This window comes from Corvus kubaryi, unplaced genomic scaffold (assembly GCF_017639235.1).
Source record: "Corvus kubaryi isolate FWS band 111438036 unplaced genomic scaffold, C.kubaryi_AGA036_p1.0 split1-131, whole genome shotgun sequence".
Taxonomy (NCBI): domain Eukaryota; kingdom Metazoa; phylum Chordata; class Aves; order Passeriformes; family Corvidae; genus Corvus; species Corvus kubaryi.
Genome location: NW_024582073.1, coordinates 17,056,436 through 17,078,378, shown reverse-complemented (window position 1 = coordinate 17,078,378; position 21,943 = coordinate 17,056,436). Strand labels below are relative to the sequence as shown.

At 40.5% G+C, this 21,943-nt stretch overlaps 1 protein-coding gene and 1 long non-coding RNA gene across 3 annotated transcripts; one reads left to right on the top strand and one right to left on the bottom strand.

Moving 5' to 3' along the window:
* The first annotated feature begins 3,008 nt into the window (after positions 1-3,008).
* On the top strand, positions 3,009-20,028 carry LOC121676656. Its single transcript, XR_006020521.1, has 2 exons — positions 3,009-3,734; positions 19,988-20,028. It is a non-coding gene; the product is annotated as an uncharacterized LOC121676656 (long non-coding RNA).
* On the bottom strand, positions 16,218-19,121 carry FGFBP1 (fibroblast growth factor binding protein 1). 2 transcript variants are annotated; one of them, XM_042053451.1, is made up of 2 exons: positions 19,015-19,121; positions 16,218-17,736 (listed from the first exon to the last, which is right to left on the bottom strand). In XM_042053451.1, the coding sequence occupies exon 2, from the start codon at positions 17,709-17,711 to the stop codon at positions 16,995-16,997; it is 717 nt and encodes a 238-aa protein (XP_041909385.1). In that variant the 5' UTR covers positions 17,712-17,736; positions 19,015-19,121; the 3' UTR covers positions 16,218-16,994. The 2 variants fall into 2 exon arrangements, with proteins under 2 accessions (XP_041909385.1, XP_041909383.1); XM_042053449.1 differs by having other exon boundaries at positions 16,218-17,732; positions 19,015-19,108.
* Positions 20,029-21,943: the final 1,915 nt, after the last annotated feature.

Sequence of the window (21,943 nt, the reverse complement as noted above, 5' to 3'; positions counted from 1 at the left end):
CTGTGTGGAGTAAATGATGGCTTTGTAATGCAGGTGGCTGGCAAGTCTGGGCTGCTTGGCTCACATACGTGGCAGAACATGAACAAGCTCATTTCCAACAAACATTTTTATTATGCGTGATCACACATCTGAAATGCTGTGCAGACATGCCCTACCAGACAAGTATACTTGCAAATCCTATTGCTCTGCTGAAGATTTATCAACCAAAAAAACCTCTCAAACCAATACAAAATGTTCCAAATTCACAGAAAATAAATAAAAGGAAAAATAATTACCCATTTTTCCCACTATGTGGAATAAATGTTTCTTAATATGGTTTGGAAAATGCTTGGTTTTGAAAATATGCTTTTAGTCTGACAAAGCAAACTCTCACAATTCATTCAAGGTAAATAGGCTGGCTTGTGCCTCAGGCCCACATCAAACACTGCTAAAGAGTGCTATCCAGAAACACGAGAGGAATCTGAGTTACTGTGTGACAGGGTGATATCGATGTTATCACTCCCAGAACCACACAGAGCTGGAAGAGGTACTTCTATGACCCTATCATGAGAGCATTGCTGCTCCCCCAGTCTTCGAGGCACTTAACCTGACCAGAGCCTGCAATCATTAAACTTCTTAGGAAACAAATGAAATATAGAAAGGTTTGTTTTCCCTGACAGCCAGCACTTGGTGTTATGTTTGATTACATATAATTATAGAATGGTTTGGGTTGGGAGGGGGCTTAAACATAGTACCAACCCCCCTGCTATGGGCAGGATCACCTTCCACTGGACCAGGTTGCTCAAAGCCCTGTTCAGCCTGACCACGAGCATTGAAATATGGGGAAAAGTCTTGGAGAGGGGTTTTGATTTTGTTTATATGTGTATTGGCAGCATATTGTGCGATGGCTCTGAGTCCCCCTGGACTCTGGCAACAGGGAAGTGGTTTTGGATGGAATCTGATGCAGTGGCAGCACTGCAGTGTTTATCAGTATGAGGCAGAAATTTCCCCTTGCTTTTTTTGGGCTACCCCTCTTGCAGGTCCCTGGGAAGACTCTCTGATATTCAAAACAGTGACCCTCAGACATTGTCTTGTGTAAAAGAGCTCAGTAGAAAGAACAGAAAAAGGAGATCAGCAAGCATTCAGGTAGGAAACCCTGTGAACAGGCTGAATTTCAGAAGCTTTCTCTTAACAGCAGTATCATTTACAGGCTTAAAATGACAATTAAGTGGACTAAGAGGCTGATCCTTCCTTTTAAAGAGTTTGAGAGGTGTAACGGCTAATCCAAAGAAAATTCTTTGCATGTAAAATATGAAGGCTGGTGAAAAGATTAAAAACAAATAGTATGGCTGAGTGGTTATCCCTCTGCTTTGCCAACAGAAATGTTTCATTAAATTCCTGATGAACCAAGAAAGGCAAACGGTCTGGGATAATATTTTTTTTCCTTGCTTGTAAAAAGGTCTTATATCTAACAGAAAAAAACCCAGTTTTTTAATTTGAAGAGCATGTTTATTTTCAGCACTGCACTATGGAGCAGGAGAGGGCAGCTGCCTGCTTGCTGGTCCTCCTCTCTTGTGTGGCAGTGATTGTCCAATTCAGAAGACCCAAGAAACACACAGAGCAGCATGAGCTGCACACCAGCATATTTCACAGCAACACAGCTACTTTGGCCCTGATTCACTTTGTTGCTGGGATTTGGGTGTGCATGGAGGGAGAGCAGAGCAGAGAGAGTTAAAATCCATGCTAAATACTTTATATAGGATTGCTATCATTTAAGGTTAGTCACCTGAAAGTACAGACTTTCTCTATAAGCGAAAGAACAAACCAGACACCTCCTGAAAGCACTTATCCTGCTCTGCAGCAGTGAGGGCAGCACAGTAGGGATGATGTGCCCTCCAACACAAGATCCTTATCTCTCTCCACTCCCTATGAAAGTTGCCCAGATTATCAACTCAAATTTATAAAATTAGCTTCCAGGTGGTTAAAGTTGCATAAAATTAATCTCAAATATATTTCCCTGTGAGAAATATTGTAAAGCAGGAAAGGACATCTAAGCATCCTCTCACATGCAGCAGATAAAAGGTTTTTGGAAAATATTTAAATTTCATAATTTCACAATCCATTTTCTGAGTTTCTAAAGCCACGGTTCTAAAATTTGCTGACCATTTTAGGAACTGACTGTGTGATAATGTAGTCTTCTGAGCATATCAAATGCAGTCAATTAGAAAAGCTGCTTTCTGCTAGAGAAAAATAAATTGTTATCAATCTGCTGACTCTATTTCATATCTTGTTTTCTGTTGACTGCTGAATATCCAAGACTGAGATCACATTTGCTTGATTTAGATTTTTCTTTTTCTGCACATGCCCTACTTGCTTAGATTTTTTGGCCTTTTTTTTCCAATTTAGTTACAGAAGCACAGCCAAAATTGCCTGATGGAACTGCCATGGGAAAAATCTTACAATTTCTTTCCTATTGCCTAATGGAGTGAAAATGCAACAGGTGTAAATTATATTTACACCTTAAATAGCTTAAAGGGTAGCTTAAATATGAGGAGGTGGGGTTTTCTCAATGAATTTAGAAATTAGTCAATGCAAGAGTGTGACAGTAATGTTTTGTAGAGGACTGGGAAAACTGGGGAAAAACATTTTTCCATTTGTACTCTTCTTGGAATACTAATCAAATCAACAGCTCTCCATTGCAATTAGACCTGGGACCTCTGCAGCTGAGTTCTGAACCTTCAGGGAATGAACAAAAGGCCTCTCGTCTGAAAACATCAGCAAAATTCTGGTCTCTGTGGGTCAGACACAGAGGGGGTGTGTAACTCACCAAACAGTCATTTGGAGCCACGTAGGGATGGATGATGAACTTCTTGATGATGAGGCCTTACACAGAGCCATAACTTTGTGCTATAAGAGGCTACATCCAGTGTTAGGTGACCAGAAGGAGCCAGCTTTGCTTCCCTAGGTCAGATTTTCAACAACATCAGTTTGTGGTTATGTGCTTGGTTTACAGTAGGGAAAAAGTAAGACTAAGAAGAAAGGATAAAAGAAGTAAACAAATACAGATAACTCATTCCTTATGCTAAAAATGCTACTAGAAACAGGAAATAGGAAGACAGTTAGAGTTTCCAAAAATTTTTATCAGATGTTCCTAACTTTCATGAGTATTATCAGACGCTGTTGATAGGTGATATGTGGGGCTGCTTCATGTGAAGAAGAAAAATAATTATACATGGCTTGATACGTTTAAGCAGGTCCTGGGATTTTAAAATCCTTTTTTCATTAATCAACTACATTTTTTGTTTGAGCTCTAGCTGTATTGAATGTACTGTGTAGACAGGGATGAATTTCTATGGCTACTAGGGACTTGCTGTGGGACACTGGGCAAACAATCTTCAGATTTGATATTTCCTGCCTGAATGAGTGGCAAGATAAGGTGGTATTTTACAATTTTAAGATCATATGGGTTATCATAGTGTCTAAACTGTTCTTATGCCTCTATTGTGTCCTCAAATTGTGCTTGAGACTAACCCAACCTTTGCAGAGCAGCGTTGGTCTTGTGCTCTCTGATAACATGAGGCAGTGAAGCACTCACTTTTCATTACAGGCTGTTCCAGTAATTACCTACCACCATTATGGGACATTAATTTACAGTTTGCCTATATTGGCCTGGATGGATAGAGCTCTGAGCAATCTGGCCTAGTGAAAGGTGTCCCTGCCCACGGCATGGGAGTTGGAATTAGATGGTCATTAAGGTCCCTTCCAATTCAGGCCATTCTATGATTCATTCTATGATTATACTTAGGTGTTAACAACTTCCTCTTGTATCCTGTGCTAAAGACAATTTCTTCTGTGCGGAAGGGCAGCTCCTGATAGGAGTTCTTAATCCAGGCACTATTCATTCTCTTTTCCTGGTGAACTAGAGAGATCAACCTTTGTAAACATTTCAGGATGATACATTTGCTAGAATCTGTATCTTTTTACTTCACCCTCTCCAATTCTTTATTATCCTTTTAGTGCAAAGATTCATCTTGTATTCCCTGTGGCCTGTTGACTGACCCAGCTAGACTGAAATTCAGTCCTTACTTTTCCTGTGTTTATCACTAATGAGTTGCAATAAAACGATTGCAGAAGTATTCCCAAGTTTGCTGGGGCAAAGTTGAGAGGCCGATTCTCTGCTATATAAAACCAACCCAGTTGTTGTAATAACCAGCAGAAGTGGGTGGGCATTGAAGTCAAAATACTTGGCTGAAGGGATGTTTCAAGGAACCTCTCTTTCCAGTATGTCTTTCATTTGATCTATTTCACACATTATTTTTCATAATGTAACACCTTGGCATCAATTAACAAATTATAGTAGTCAAGTTTTTTTTCAAATTTACACCAGAATACTTTCTTATCATTGGACCATGATTAATCGATAACCAAATAACCTTTCCCTTTAATTATTAGCCCAAACATTCTAGTTTAACACAACTATAACAAGTTGATTTTTTTTTCTAATCCAGACCTTTTGTCACTCCAACCTCCTTGAGGAAAAGAATTCTACACAGTAATATACATTCAAGTACAAATTATATGTATCAAGCTTTACTTATCAGCCTTCCTTAAGGCCTAAAAGATCTCACCAGCATCAACATTTCTCTATCTCTATTTACCCGGAGAAAAACAGTAATCCTGGGAAATTAAAGACTCTTTACCAATGTCTGAGTTATTTCCTGATCTGAATACTAAGTTGAAGCACAGAAAATCATGGAAATATAGCTGTAGACCTGATGATGCTCTGCAGTCACCTTTAACTTCCCAACTCTGCTCAAGTGCCACAAGTGTGTTCTGTTCCACAAGCGTTCAATTTGGCCATAATTCTACAAATTTTTCCTGTTTATGCCATTTTATTCAGTCCTCCAGTAAAACAGAGATGTCCATAACTAAGCTAAATGGAAGGCACAGCACATGGACTGTGAGATATAACTGAACACTGAAGCCAAAAAGAGATGACCTACATTTCAAAGAAAAGGAGCAAAATCACTTAATATTTGATGTCCTTTTGGTTTGGACTGTTTGTGTTCACATCTCACAATATTGTCTCAAAGGAGCAGAGATAATTTATTGGGAGATGACTGATTTTGATCTCAGGAAGTACAGCATGACAAATCGTGCCAGTTTAAAAGTAATTGCTTTTTAATTGCAATGCCAAAAATTATACAGTCCCACACTAGAAACATACCAGTCTGCCTCTCTCAAATTGCCTTTCACTCTTTTCACTGACATAATCTTCAATTAGCTCAGGAAAGGTTACTGTGGTCATGACTTGACATGATAAAACTTGATGTAGTAAATTAGAAATGAATAGGAAATTATTCATCTATCACTCCATGTATTATTTTCAGCAGCGGGTGGGTTGTACTGAATACTAATGCCTGGGCTGTCCTGTGAGCTGACAGGCACCTGGGGGTCAATGAACTCCAGGCAGAGTCTGTTGCAAAACATCCCTATCAGAGATAAGAATGTTGTTATTACCTGAATTCAGTTAAAGCTCCAGGTAGTACTGACAGGGATATTCCAGTTAATCATTACTGAGACAGAACCCAGCCTTTTGTGCTGCTTTGTCCCCAGTTCCGAGTCCAACCAGGAAACAGCCCAGCCCCACACACATGGATAGAGCAGAACCTTTAATGTCCTGACTGTCCTACAGTGGCCCAATCCATGGCATGCCAGAATTCCTGATGAATACCATGGCAAAGAGCAGTGCTGACACTGGAAGACTACAGAGAAGGAGAGCATCAGCCATTCCCTGGGCCTGCTCAAGCAGCTCATACCTGAGGAAGAGGAAACAACAACTGCAGGGAAAAGAGCCCCCAGCAGCTGGATAGGAGCCCTGTCACTAGAGAGCCAGCATTTCCCAGAAATAAGAGCTGTAGGAGGAGTGAAGAAATATGGTGCATCATTGGCAGTGATGAATTTTTATTCCCTGTGTGATTGCCAGGATTTTTGATTGCCATAGAAAAGTCAGTGCTTGGTAAAAATGATGTAATCACTGAGAGGTTTCACCATGCACCCTGCAGCTGAAGTGCAGCCAGAGGAGAGGGGGATTAGCCAGCTTCTCTGACCACTTTCACACTTAACAGTCAGCAAAGCCCTCCAAACACCCACATTTTTTTGATGCTCAGCAAACGCAGCAAATTTAAATAAAAATTCATTGCTTGAATGAAATAATACATATTTATTGGCAATCGACACGCATTACTAATTATGATGATGGACTAGCATAATAAAGAACTTTTAATTTTGTAATTCTATATTTCCCTGTCATGTCTATAGTATCTTAATACAGGTCTCAACAAAATCACAGCACTTGTTACCAACTAAAACAGAACAAACTGTTCCCTACAGAAACATTTTTTCATGGGATGTTCCTGCCTGCAAAATTCACAAGATAGCCTCAGGTAAAGGCTGTTTTCCTGGCTGTAGTACTGAGCAAAAAAAAAAAGCTGATTAATATTAGATTTTTACCTGACTGCTTCAGTTTTAATTTTTTAAATTTTCTGCAATCAGCAGCTTCTGTGAAAAGTATGCTCCTTGCAAGCCATAGGGTTATTTTGGGTAAGTCTTTCAATTAATATAACACAGCAGTAACAGAAACCTAATCTGTGACCTATAGGACCTTGGACAATGGCACACATCAAAGGCACCTGTCTAAACTGCAAGAAGCACAGATAAGATTAGCATTGGTGTCACACACTCCTAGAGCTGCTGCAAGTTTTTCTCTGCTCTCTCTGTTTCCTCTAAGAAAGGTAACATCCTTTACTGTGGCTGCAGGCAGCATGTGAAATGACACAAGCCTGTCCAAAATATGTTAATATACTATGCATGTGTGGTTTTCTCTCAGCTATGTTTAAACTACGAGGTGCCCAGAATCCTGGGTGAATGCTGAAGTCCTCAGAGAAATCCAGAACTACATTTCTTGTATGAAAAATAGGTGAAGTTCAGGCAAGGCCATGCACATTGGTCTTACAGTTTATTTCCTCAAAGGAAAATCATGGTCCAACACATTTCTCTTTCCCCCTATCTCCATAGTTTTTATTGTAACAGGTTTCTGCTGTTACTAGCATCAAGATATTGAACATCCTCAGATAGGATGAGAGTGCCTGTGCAGGGTTGCTGGTGAGCTGAGCCTGTGCAACCTGCCCGTTGCCTTCGGCAATGCTGCTCGGCATGACCATGGCTGTTGCTCTGCTGCTGCTCATTATTTCCCACCTTATTCCTGTCCCAGGTCTTGCTGCTGCTGATCCAAAACACCAACACCTTGTTCCATTAGGATACTCTGTACTGCTGCTTGTAACCAAGCACAGCAAATATTTGGTTACATGCAGTCAAACACGTCCCTCGCGTCCTGAGGCACTTCATCTTTCTTCATTAACAGATGATATAGAATGAAAGAGTAGTGAATAACTGCAGGCTTTTGACTGAACTGAAGTCTTAGGCGTGACTGTTTGAATATTTAATTCCATGTTTGATCCACCTCTTCATATGAGGGCCATTGAACAAAACGTCTAGCACCAGGTGCCATTACTTGATTCTATTGTTATGTTATTACTGCTCGTTGATTTTTCCAAAAATTTGGGTGAAAACTAATATTTTATAGGTACAGCTTTGTGATAACTGTGGTGTATTCCAACAGCATTTAACTTGAATTCATGTCTTCCCTGCAGTGGAAGCACAAGCAAAGTTCAGCTGTAAAATGTATGAAAGAGATTAACCTCCATCTCTGGGATCTTCTTGGGATGTGGTGCTTTGCCTCCAAGGCAGGATGAATACTGCAGAGCTATCAGTGTAGTCTAGAAATCTAAAGTAACAGTGAAGCCAAGGAAGTTATTTCTTGCAAGATACAGATTTCAGTGATTTAAATGTGGATGTAGAAGACATGAAACTTTTCAAATTGTGCCAAAAATTGTAGGTTTTGCCTGTGTGTTTCAAAAATCTGCACACAGTGGTGGCTGGGATTGCTGGCTTGTTTCATTTGTTGCATCCTTTGGTCATGAATTCTGAGATGCTGACCACAAAAGAGGCACATGAATTTCCCCGTGGTTGAGAAAAGGTATTTTTGAACTCTTTTTCCAAATTGAAATTTACCTAGCAGCTCACCAGTAATGATATCTTCATCAGACAGACTTCACTGCCTATTAGCCTCCTAGTGAGACATCTCCTTAAATCTCAGTGAAGCAAGCTGGATTCTGGAAAGGGCAAAGAAAGCATTTCTCCTATGTCCTACTTGTTGCCAGACAGATGCATATCCAATCTGCAATAAATCCACTGGGAAGAAAAGAGCATTGGTAATTATTTTCCTACAATGATTTTCAAAAGAAATTTCTTTTATAACTCCTGTCTGGAGTCCCTGAGGCTCCTGAATGGTCTGCACTGCGATGCGCTGCCCAGATTGTGCCTGTTATTTGTTGTTTCCTGTGCACCAGCAGTACGTCTGTTTGGTGATTTAGTACCATATGACTAAATGGAACACAGTAGAAAGAGCACTAAACATCCTCCATCAGAGCTCTGAAGCATAATTCAGTTCCCTTCATCTCGTCAACTGATGGATCGAACCCAGAAACTCCCAGATTCCATGCAAATATCTTTTCTTATGGCATTAAGATTTCAGAGGCCAAGTTTTAGAGCACATTGATTGACTTCTGAGGACCAGAGGCATTTGGAAACACCATCACCCCGAATAAAGGAGAGCAAATAGGACCATGAAGTTGTCTAGTCTCAAAGATGTTTCTTACAAACATCAGATATCCTGTCATCTCTTGCACGCCTGCAATTGGTGGATGAAAGCGGAGGTGACTATGATGAGAAGTAAGTCATCATAGTTGGTTGCAGTAACAAGAACATTTAAACTAGTGAGAACATGCCTAAAGAATGCAAACATTTTAAGTGTTGCTGCAAACAGTGAAGTTTGTTTCCTTCTGTATATAAATTAGGAGGGATACTGTGACAGCAGCTGCTGGGTTAGACTACTGCTCACTACCAATGATCAGTTGAACTCATCATTAACACCCTTAAGAATGTCCCATCATCAGCAAAAATCAGGATCCATCAGCCTAAGAGGAGGAATAACACTCCATGATAACTGGATGACCCAGTCACAACGCCAGCCAGAATGAATATGTTTGGATCTTTTTAAGCAGACAACTGTTCCCTATCCATCAGGTCAGGTACATTATCTCTAGGTACCAGTGGGGTCATGCTGACTGGAGTGTGTGCTGAAATCCTGCAGCAGCTGTGTCTTGTATTCATGAAGAAACCTAAAAGACATAGCCTAAAATACATGAGATATGAGAGTGTGGAAAGAGAGCTGTTGAGAGATAGGCATTGATTGTGCCTCTGCTACTTTCTCCTTTGATCCTGTTTTCAGTCCTTCAATTAATTCTGTTAGCAAGCACCTAATTATTTGGCCACCTCTGACTTACTCATCAATAGTAAATTACAGTAGCTGTTTCAAAGGATAAAATTAATCCTAATGATAGCCAAAGTTACTTTTGAACTGTACTTAGGCAAGTCCAGGGCAGCTTCACTAGCATTGAATAGATATATGTCGTTGAAAACAGTACTCTTGTAAATGGGTGGAGCTCAGCAGGAAAACACAAGGCCACTCAAGGAATACGAATGCAAAGAGAAGTCAAATTCAGCATTCAAGAGATAGGAAGGATGATATGTAGAGTGGTGCTATGAGGAAAGTAAGAGAGCTTTGATCTCTAAATATCTTTCTATGCTTCTAAAGGCTGAAGCCAATAAGCTAATGGAAATGTCAGCTGTACTCTTGCCAGAGCTGTCTACAGGAGCAAGTGCGGGGCAAATTCAGATGAGCCATGCAGGTATGATCACAAGTTCCTACATTACCAGTCTCAATTTTCTGTGAATTATACTTTTATTCACGACTAAGCATCACTCCTACAGAATCTCATGTGATCGATCGTTTCTTAACATTTCTGTTGCAGGTACATTTTCGCTCCTTTTAGTTTGAAAAAGTCAACTTTACAAATGTAATTTCTACTAATACTGCTCGCATTTGACTGCCTGGTATCTGTTCCCTCACAGTTTAAAGCACTCAACTGTTGTGGATCACCCTTATAAAATTAGGTTAGAAAGCAATTCTTAAGGTAATAATAAATAGGGGGCTCTTTGTGTTTGGAATTTAGCTTTTGAACTGCTGGCGTGGACTTAATTTATGTTTTTAAGCCTTACTCACTCTGGGAGGGCAAAGACACTCCCATTTACATAGGCTTCTGTGGATTGTAGTATAAAAGAAACAGCCAGCACAAGGACGTTCAAGATAAAACCACTGGATACCAAGATTATGTTTCTAATTGTTAATATGAAATCTGCCTCTCTGAAAACAACTTTTCTGCTTTTGTTTTTAAAATACAACTTTTAACCTATTTTTTTTAACATCTTCTCTCTAAATATCACTCGGAAATTGCCTTCATAACTGGTCCTCCTTCAGACTTGGGGGACTTCAATAAATATTTTCCCAGTCCCTTGCCTATGTGAGATCACCCACACCAGAGTATTAACAGTCAGAGCACAAAGCAGTTTAAGACAGTGAAGACAGCTGCATCTGATTGAAATTCTGAGAAGAGCTTGTGCAGCACAATGTAATTACCTCTCTGGACATTGGCCAGGACATCATCAGCTGATGTCCTCACTTGTAGTGATAGTGGCCTGGGAGCTCTAGAGACCCTGTACAGCAACCAACCTGTTCACTAACCCAGATGAGGGGTTGTGCACCCCAACACCCCATCTGCAGCAGCAAGTGCAGCCCATAGTACTTCATGTGATGGGTTTTTTTGAGACAGTATTTCCTTTGGAATTGCACATAACCCAGCATCCCTGGTGTTCCAACTGTTCTCTGTCTCCAAACTTGCCTCTTTATCTTGCTTCTGTGTCATCTGCCCATGTGAGTGAGGAATAGAGCGTCTCTGAGTTTAATGCTCACCTGGAGGCCTCCCTGTCGGACACTGAGGACTGCAGGCTTTGTAAAAGCACTGGGAACTGAGCTGCCATGGCACCGACATCTATGGGGATTCAGCTGCTGTGGAGTAGCCCAAAAGCAGTGCAAGATTTTTCAGGGAACCACACCACCTCTAGAGTGACTCTAGAAACCACAGCACCTTCAGGCAAAAGATGTAAAGGTAACTCGTATTATTTAAATAATATTCTATTATCTGAGCACACTTATTACGTATAATTAGTGCACATATTATGGATGTATAGAATGCATTCCTGTTACAGATAATATTGTAATTCCTGCATTTTAAGATTAATTTTAGCATCAAACGTTCTGGCTGGCTGGAACAACTCTCTTCCTTGGCATACACAAAAAACCACAGAGTACTTAAATGCGCACACTGGTGGACGGCTTTGAACATGTCACAGGCTCTCATTATATAACAAAGTCCCTTTGATGTGTGTGGTTGTTGCCTGGAGATCAGTGTGAGACTTGCATGTTCCACTGGGAGCTTCAGGTTAATTAAGTTTATCATTTCCATGTGGGGCCTGGTATGATCTGTGGCCAAGGCAGACAAGTAACATTGGCTTGATGGGAACTTTTCACTGTTCTTCCACCTACTCACTATCACTTCTTTAAAAACCAGATATTTCCAGTGAGGTTTGGAAGCAAGTTTGGAAGAGGTTCTTGTAGCTAAATAAAATACATAATTTACATGGATAGCAGCATCTTTCTGAAGAAATCCCTAACGTATCAATCTGTGTTAAAGAGATAAGCTGGGCCCTAATGCATCCTTTCCTGCTGCTGATGCCTTTTCCTGGTCTTAAAATCAAGAGTCATACATGGTTAGAATGGGAAAAGGGGTTTTACCTTGGTATTTATTTTAAGGATCCTTAGGTGCACACGTCCAGGTCAAATGCACCGAAATCCGCCCCACCAAAAAAAAAGCCCACCCCGAAAGATCGGGTATAACATTATAGGTTTTACTAATTAGCATATCTATCAAAAATTCCCCAATGAGAGGCTCAAGTGAGCCCCCCTGCCCAAGGAACCTTCCCCTGGATGGTTCTATCTTAGTTTACAAAATGTGTTCTGGAGAGGGCCTTGGGGTCTGGGGCACACTGATCCCTAGCTACGAAGCTTCTAGAATGTTTAGACTCCAAGCTTGACAAACAAGTCCAAGAATGTAGGCAAAAAGCGCTGAGAATACAGAAGTTGTAAAAAGGTATAACAGGGGTATAAAAGAAAAGGCAAAAAATCTTCATGGCATCACTACAAAGCTCTGCAAACACATAAAAAGCTTTATGATATGGCCAGTTCCCTCTCTTTATCTGTCACCATGTATTGTCTCACTGTAGTAATAGCAATGGAAGGAGCGGGAGAGACACAGAGATATCCCTCCAAGCCCTCCAGGTGTTCAGTGTCTGATAATCCTCACCTTACTAGGAGGCTTGCACTCTGCCTTCTCCTCTCTGGCTCTTTGAAGGGAGGTCATGACTGCAGCCAAGGTTCAGAGTTCCCCTGCTTGGTCACGGAGGGAGCAGAAAGAAGTTTCAGGATGCTAGAACACAGAAATGCCCTAGGATTTGCAGCATTTATGGTGATAACAGGCAGAGGACATGCATGCTCTCATCAGGAGCACCATCCAAGTGACAAGATTGCAAGGAATCCCTGCAGGCTGGAACTTGCTGAATTTCCCATCCTTGAAGCTGGATTTTTCCTTTTGAACAATTCCTGGTGTGGTATCACTCTTGGAATAACCTGGAGGAACAAACTATGTAATATATTGAATTGGAATGCAAACCTGGCAAAGGTATGAGTGAGGTGCAGCAGCAACCAACAAGTGTTGAGCTGCATTGCTCGGGGCAGCATCAGAAAAAAATAAGGGAAAAGTGAAAAAGGGAGTGGAATTCATTATCTAGGTTCAGCTCTGTCCACACAGAGTGAGCACGGCTGTGCAAAATATGTCTTGTCTGAACACAGTCTATACTATGGTTGGTCAAATCCAGGTGAGGTGATATCAGGTGGTAGATACCTATTGGCCCCCTCAGGGGAAGAGGAGGGTGGGGAACTACTGGAAGCAGGAAGGTTGAGTTACTCAGTTCTATTCTCCTTCAAGCAGTCCAGCAATACATGAGATTAGATATGTAATCTGTCCCGTTGCCAAAGTGGTAAATGAATGAAGGAGGTTACAAAAGGAGCGGAAACTCATTCAAATGAAATTGTGTATGAAAGTGGGCATAAAATATACTGCAGTAAATAGTAATGAATAAAACTTTGAAGGAGCTGACATTCTACAGGTTCTTAGGTAGTGCTGTACTGCCAAAGCTATTTCCTAGGCATTAACATTATCTTCCTATTTCCTAGTGAATACAAAGAAACATGTAACTTTGTCCAGATAAAACCATCATATGTTAGGAGACAACTGTTGAAAAACTCTCTAATTTCAAATTTGCCTGTTCTCTTTTTAAAATAAACTAATTTTTGACTCTCCTAAGTTTGAGGAGAGTTTAAGAATTTGTGGGAGTACGCGGGGGTTGGATCTATCTAAAAAGATCATGCATCATCTAAAGCATTTACGAAATGTATAAGTATTCCATATTGCAGGAGAAGAGAAATTCCCTGAAGTTTCATGTCTGAAGCTAAAATGAATTTACTATCTTCAAAATCCTATCTTTCTTCCCAAGCAAACATTCAAATTATAATACCCAGGGTTGTCTGGAAAACAAACTATATTGCTAATAAGTAAGCTAATTTTTCACACAGATACTCCTAATAATTTTAAAGTATCTAGAAGTTAGCTGGATATCTTCAAGAGCAAATCCATGCAGTTCTTGTGCAGAATGGTCTAATCATGAGGCGTGGGAGAAGGGAACCACTGGAACTCTAGACCTCTGCCTGGTTGCTGATCCAGCCACTGATTTTCTTCCCATGATTGTCAAGGTCATCCAGCCTTCCCGTACCTTGTTTCCCCGTGTGTAAAATAGGACTGATTTTTTCATAACTCACATTAACACTAAGACGGCTGAGGTTGTTATCTTTTCAATATGGCAGGACAGAGGACTTGAACCACACAATCAAAATTTAAACCCGTTCATTGCTTTCCTTCACTGCGGTCCTGCCTGCCCTGCTAGAAACAGTGTTAGAAAAGTCACTACCATCAACTTCTTCGAACATGAAGTTCTGACACAATGACAACTGGTCCACTGGGACAAAGAGTCAGAGAATAGAGCTCAGCTGTGAACTTTTTCATGATGAGCAGAGGTCCTCAGATGAACAACACCAGGAAATGTTTTATTGATGTTAAGTAGCTTGACTCCAGAATCACCAGTTATACCGACTCCAGTGACTCTGTAAATGCCCCAAAGAAAGACTCATACGTGATTGCTGTCAAGTGATTGTGGATGTTGGCTGAAACACAAGGCTTGGTAGGTGCAATGAGACCTTAGATCCTCTTAGCCATAGAGTTGTGATCAGTGCAATTATAGAAAAGGCTGTAATGAAGTTAGACTTTAGATATATTTGCCTCAGACCCTGCTATTCTGAAATGCACCCTTCTGAAGAACAATCAAAACTATACACCCATGGAAGTAAAAAATTCCTTACTTTGGCTGAGACAGTTTTGACATCTTCACTCTCACATTAAGCCACCTTCTGAGGAAAAAGGCTGCACAGAGACCCCCTTTTTCTCCTGATGCTCCACAGTCCTTGCACAACTGCTTGCATTGCAGGAGAAATGCACCTGTGAACTGCTGAGAATGAGCATGTCTTCCTCCAGCAAAGAGCCACACGTGAAGATAAAAGCCAGCCCTGAATGGAAACAAGAAGATGAGGCAGAAGAAATACAGTGCATCTGTGGAGAGGAACATGCAACTCCAGCACATGGGTCCAGGTGCTGCAGTCCTGCACTCTGAGATGTAACTCACATCTCTGGAATCCCGGGCTGGAATTTGCTCTGGGATATGTCAGTGGCCCGATGTGCCTGCCTGGCTGGCAGCCACGGGAGAGCAGTGCCTTCTGGCAACTCAGAGCAGAGTGATCGTGCTTCAGGCAACAAAGTCCTCACCAGAGTGCTCCCAAGAGTAACAGCAGCTAAGGGTAGATAGGATTGGACACTTTCCAAAATATCTGAAGCAAGTAAACTTCTTAAGTCAGGCCAGCCCAGTGCTCTGGTTATAATCTGGAACTAATAGAAATATGTCTGTATACCAGAGTAGACATTAATAACTAACTACTGCAGTGTATGATTGCTTGGACCAAATAAAGCTCCTAATACTTCCTCTGCATTTTTGACTTTCTCATCTCAATTATCTCCTAATGGAAAGGGGTGTAGAACAACACACAAAGTGTCTAGCAGCTGCAACTTAGCTGCCCTTTCTGTATTTATAAATCTACCTTAATAATAAAGAGATGGTAGCTGTTTTCCCACCCTACTTGGCACCACAATGGCTGTGTCTTCCAGCCTCACAGCTATTAGTGTTGATGGCCCTTTTTACTGGAATTTTACTTTGCTGTGGGCACCAGTCCAACCAAATTTATCCTGCATGGCCTGGTAACAGCCAGTGTTTCCAGAGGGCATGCAGAGACTGGAACTTCAGTACGAAGAACCTGCTTCTTTATTTGCCATTTGTACTTGGTAAAATACATTTGAATCCTTCTCAAACACAGTTTGCCTGACTAATAGCAGCATCCCACATTCAACTCATAACTACCCCTCTTAAAAATATTCTAGCAATGACATATTTACAGAAGGAAACAGGCTGTATTTTCTCAAGAGACAGAAATGCTAGTTTAATTTGCTAGAAATGATCAGGGAAATTGTTTTTCATGAAGTTTCAAGTTTCTTCAAGTGGACCACTAGCAGAAGACCATACTTCTGTGTTCAGATCCACAAGAAAAGTGTAAGTTGTATTTTACATTTCCTCCAGCTGAAGTTTCAAAAATTAGCTAAGATCAATTGTTATTATTTAACTCTACATTTTCTAAAATCTCTGTTCTTGGAGTTTTGGCTGGGGTTTTTTGTTGTGGGTTTTTGTTTGTTTGGATTTTTTAATACAGATGTAGTTTAATGAACAGAAAAATATTAGTGTCGTCCATACAGGAAGATAAAAGAATATAAAATTTCAAAATACCATGCAGGCAGTGTTGAATATGAGTTCTTTAGCTGTTGAATAAGGGATCCAGGCTTGGGCTCATGTACCAACTTGTATAACTCATTCTGTCCTTGCATCTCTGTTTACCTACCAGAAAATTAGTACAATGTGCTTCAGACTGTAGGAGAAAAGAGGGAGTTTATATTTTTAAAGTGTTCTGACATCCTTTGGTGAGATTAAAAAACTGAAGATTTGCACACTTATTGACAAATCAGAAAATCTTATTGCCCTTCATTACTATGATGATGAAAATCTAACCACAATGTAGCTCGCTATCAAAACCTGAATCTGCAAATCTGCAGAAGTATCTTTAAAGCTACTTTATAAACAGCACTTCACCTAGATACTGTGAAAGATCGTTCTTTGACAAAGGTGTAGCACTTTCAGAGAAATCTAGTAAAAACAGAGAGATAGAGTAGGAGCACTTTTAATGTATTTTGAAGTTTATTTTTTTTATTATTTTGCAGTTTTGAATGTATTTTGAAGTTTATTTTTCTTAATAACTTTTAGGTCAAAGGCATTGTACATAACCAAGAAGTGCATAAGTGCATGGCACTGAATTCATCACTTTGGCTAGCACACCTCAAAGAGGGCCAAGGAGATTACTGATACACTTCTGCACAGAGTATGTAACATCCACTGGTAACACATCCATTGGGTAGCAATCTGTGGGCACATAACATCTATAACATCTTCAGCTATGTTAAGTGTAGTCTGTTGTGTATATACAAAATCAGAAAAATATATTCCTTCTTGCTTATATACACTAATAATAACATAAGAATAAAATCTGGAATGGTTTGCAGTAACTCAGATGAGACCAGACCTTCATGATTCAGAGCTTTGGAAACACCTCCTCAGCATCGTTTGTCTTGGACCATTGTAATAAAAAAGTTGCAGAAGGAAAGCAAGCTTTCTGGACAGTATTCCTCAGCCACCTTTTTCTGGTCAATGTAATCTACATCTTCAACACAGTCTTGAGGACTGTGTTCTAGCTTATTTTCAGTCACAGAGGCATCTGCTGGAGTCTGAGCAACTTCTTTTGTGTGATGCATTTTGTTCTCTTTGGCAGGACCCACTGCTGTTAGTAAGCTTGAGTGAGTCAACCTGAGGTGAGCACTTTGTGGGCCTTTCCTACATAATTTAGATTTTAGTACACTTTTGGGGTCTTGACAGATCTGCTTCTGCTTCTTTAGGGATCGGGAGACTTGTTTCCAGTAGGACTTCTGGTTTGCTGCATACTGTGCACAGCTAGAAGGTTCACCAGAGAATTCACACCAGAACTCACTGTCACCGTGCTTGCACTGTACGTGCACAGTAACAGCATTTGTGTCCGTCACTGACCAGGTGCACTCAGCATTTTCTTTGGTTTCAAACTTGCCTTTAGGAGATGATTTTCCTCCTTTTGACTTCTGCCCTTTTTCATTTCCTTGGTTAGATTCTTTCTGGTTTTTTCTACCATGTTCTATGCCTTGTCTTCCCTTTTTTCTTTCCTTCTGTCTTTCACAGTTGGCTAGTAGCAGCTGGGAGACCAGCATCAACACACAAAGGAGTCCAAAGCTTTTGATCCTCATGGTCTCTGTTCTGCTTGTTATCTGCCTTCGAAACAAACAAACAAACAAAAAGATAAAAACATTTTCACTTAATGCTGGATTACATTTGACAGTTGAAGATTTTCAGATATGGCATCGCACTGCTCTTTGATACCTATTAAAGTAATGTTATCAGCAAAATGATCTGTCCTTTGTGTAAATAATACCCGGTTTAAATACCATTATGAATTATCCTTGTAAGTAGGTGTGGAGTAACTTCCAGTTACTTAGTTATCTGTGCAATGGGGAACAGAAAAATCACTCCCAGGACACGCTGCTGCCCAGTGACTGAGGTACCTTAATTAAAATCTCTTCTGTAGTCAGAGAAGGAATTTGAACCTGGGATTTGTCAATTTCAGATGGATATCTTAAGTTACAACAATAAAGCAGTTGTTCCCACAATCTCCCATTTTGCAAAATGACTCATAAGCATTTTTGACTCCAACCTCTGGTTATTCTTTGAAAATATGCCAGACAGAAAAGATACCATTTGGTTCAAGTTGAGGAAAACTGTTTTGAAGGCATCCTGAAAATCATTGTAATTCACTGGTTATGCCAGTATTTCAAATTTGCTGTGAAAAAAAGTTCCAGACATCAAAAAGTAACTACTGATGTATTCTTTTCCACCTTGACTGCTAAACAAACAGAACTACCCTTTTGCTTTCGAAGATAACCTGAGGTATACTGGGCTCTGTTTAAAGCCACCAAATCCAGGGATAAATGTGAAACTTCAGTTTTGAAATGTAGCTAGTTAGCAAATTATTATCAAGCTGATCCCTGCATCTGCAAATTATTATCTGCTGATCCCTGCTTATTTCTGTAGGTGTTTGTCTTTATAAAGCAGCTTTGAGAATCAAAGAGGGGTTTAAATCTGGCATTATGATGATTAAATCCCTAGATATATTTTTAGATGTTTCCATCATAGTAATTTCTGTAACCAAGTTCTTGTGTTCGAAAGCAGCAATTCATGTGCAGCCACGCTAATAAGGAATCTATTTCAACATTCAGTTACCTGCAAATATCTTTAGTTAAATAAGTTTAGAATGTAGAAGACACTGGTAACAGCTTGTGTGAGCAGGCCCTACTTAGTTCTTACTTGACTTGCTTCATGCCTTATCCTATACACAAATTCTCACTCCATAAACCCCTCTTTAGGGAACCTCATATGGTATTTACACTTCTGTTGCAAACACAGAAAATAATAACATGAAAATGAATAAAGATTTGACAGTAACCTTCTGCTGCAAGTGGAACAGTGCAAAAGTAAGATAACTAAGATACATACCTTGCACAGGGCTCGGAGACACCCAAACACAGCTCCTGATGCAATTCCCCTTTTTCAAAAGAGCCGGAGCTTGTTGGAAGAGCAGTGCGGTATTTATAAAGGCAGGGACACACCTTCAGGTCTCCAGTAAGACTGTTACAACACAATAGGATACTTCAGTGCCATGTTCACTTACCTCTGACACACCTCCTTGGAAAAGTGCCAGTTCTCATTCTCAGAACAAAAAAAAGTGCGGCTATGGGGGTGACAAGGTGTGCTTGCATAATTTAGGTGTTTCTTTAGCCAAGTCCTTCCCTCCTCATGAACAACAGTAAGAACTTTATCAGATCATGAGCTTCTCTAAAACATTTTTTACCAGCTATTGAGGGATGTATCCTGCAACGCCCTTAACATGTTGCACTATCATCGTGTTCAGCAGAAATTGATAATGATAATGACAACAATTCCACAAAGTATTTCAAAGTTACCTTTTGAACCTTTTGTTACTCTGTGTCACAAAAAAGGTATTGAAGAACTTTAAAAACCCAGAATAAGTAACTATTTAAGTAGCCAGTAATACCAACCCAGAGGAGGGCCACTAAGTTGATCAGAAGGCAGGAGCACCTCTTCTGTGAATACAGGCTGAGGCTGGAGATTCAGCCTGGAGAATAAAAGGCTCCAGTGGGATTTTACAGCAGCCTTTCAGTACCAAAAGGGGGACTACAAGAGAGCCAGAGTGGGACTTTGTACAAGGCATGTAATGATAGGACAAGGGGCAATGGCTTTAAACTGAAAGAGGTTAGGATTAGATTAAGTATGAGGAAGAAATTTTTTATGATGAGGGTGGCGAGATACTGGATAGGTTACCCTGAGAGGCTGTGGACTTCCCATCCCTGGAAATGTTCAAGGTCAGGCTGAACGGGGCTCTGAGCAAACTGGTCTAGTGCAAGGTTCCCTGTCCATGGCAGTGGGTTGGAGCTAGATGGTATTTAAGGTCCCTTACAACCCAAATAATTCTAGGATTCTCTGATTCTATGGCTGCATTTAGGACAGTGTTCATTATGGTGAGATGGTCATAAGCATGACACTCAGAAACACATTCGAGCTCCTGCAGAATTAGTGACAGAGAGGTCTAAGGTTCAGCTGCACAGCAATGATCTATGTTCCTCCCTCTCTGCCAGCTTTTGTGTATGTGAAGAAGTGTGTTACATCATGAGCGCTCATTATGGGACCAGAGTGAAAGAACAAGAATTAGATAAATATAAAAACACATTCAGAGCTGGGGATTGGCATCCCTCTTTGTAGCTTGGTTGCTTCTGAAGAAGCTTCTTGGTTTTACTGAAGAAATGTGAGGTATTAGTTGTATATGCTTGGGAAGTACCAGAATAAAAGAGGGATGCAAGAGAGAAAAGCAGAAACTAGCCTAAGATACAGGCAGGTATTCCTCTTTGACTCTTTCCCATTTGTATTTGGAATAATACAAAGGGACAGAGCTATAGGCAAGGCATTGCCTGGACTGGTTTGGCAATGAGGAGATGCCAGATGTTCTTCATCTGGAAAGGGAATTTTCTTGCAGATGATGTTGCGATGATTTTTTTTGTTGGTGTTTACAAAATGCAATGAGGAGACTGTTAACTCTGTAAAAAAATCAAACAAAAACTAGGAAGAAAAAGTGCAATTCTGCAATATGTGCGGGACAGAAATGCGGAGAATGGGATGCATTTACTTGAAATCCAAAGGGTTTGATCCGTGTATCAGGACTATCTCCTAATCTATGTATGTGCAGCTACCTTTGATGCGTTTTGATCGAGTTCAGCCATCAGATCTGCCTTGAGCACTTTTGATTGGCATGAGGATGTATGAAACTCTTCGCAGCTGTCCACTAAATGTGAAAGATTTGTAGTTCACACTGGCAAGGGATAATGAATTAGGGGCAGGGATGACTCAGGGATCAGAAAATATATGATAACGTGTCAGGTTGGAAGGGAATCAGAGGAGTAGGACAATATAAGAGGTAAGTAAGGGAGGCACTGTCATGCTTGGGAATCCTAAACTAATACCACATAGTGGCACAGTACCATCTGAAGTATTTAGTATTTAGCAGGGATCCTCAAAACTGTGCAGCTGCATTAGTGGGGCTATGTGCTGTAGCTAATGGGCCTCTCATCAGGGCTAATTACTCTGGAGACAGCATAAAGCCAATGGGCTATGCTAACCTCATGTTCTGCTACTAATTTAGGTACACTTTTAACATGCCCAATTGCTTGGGTAAACATACTATAAATTGATTCTTTTTGACAGATGAGGGTATAGGTTCATCTGTAGGAGCTTTGAGCAAGCTGCTCCCTTGTCAAGGAGCTGCCAAAGCCAAAAACCTCACCAAACCATCAAGACATTCTTCCTACTGTGGCTGAACAATGTCTCCAGATAGGTAAGAGAGGAAGGTTACAAGTATGTAAGGAACCATGGGAAATCAGACAAGGCTTACAGAAAGGAGCTGTGTGTTCCTGTCCCAGCTTTGTCACAGACTTTCTCAGAGATATTCACTAGGAGATGCCAGATGTTCTTCATCTGGAAAGGGAATTTTCTTACAGATGATGTTGCGATGATTTTTTTTGTTGGTGTTTACAAAATACCATTTATTGTTGAAACCAGCCACAAGGTATTGAAAATATTTAAGCACTCCACCATTCATCCCCTCCAAAATTGCCTGTTTTGATGGCTTTGACAAGCAAAATAAGTTTCAATGTCAATCTCAGTTCAGCTGCCCCATCATTGATAGGACATAGCAGCCTAGTCCTACTACTTCATAAAAATGGGAGAGGACAGGCAGAGAAAAGGCTGCACAAGTAAAGATCTGCTTTCTGCTTCTTTGCTGCTCCCTCCCCAAGGCTGTGGCAAGCTGGACATGTCAGCTCTTCCTGTCTTTAGCATGCAGAAGCTTCTGTAG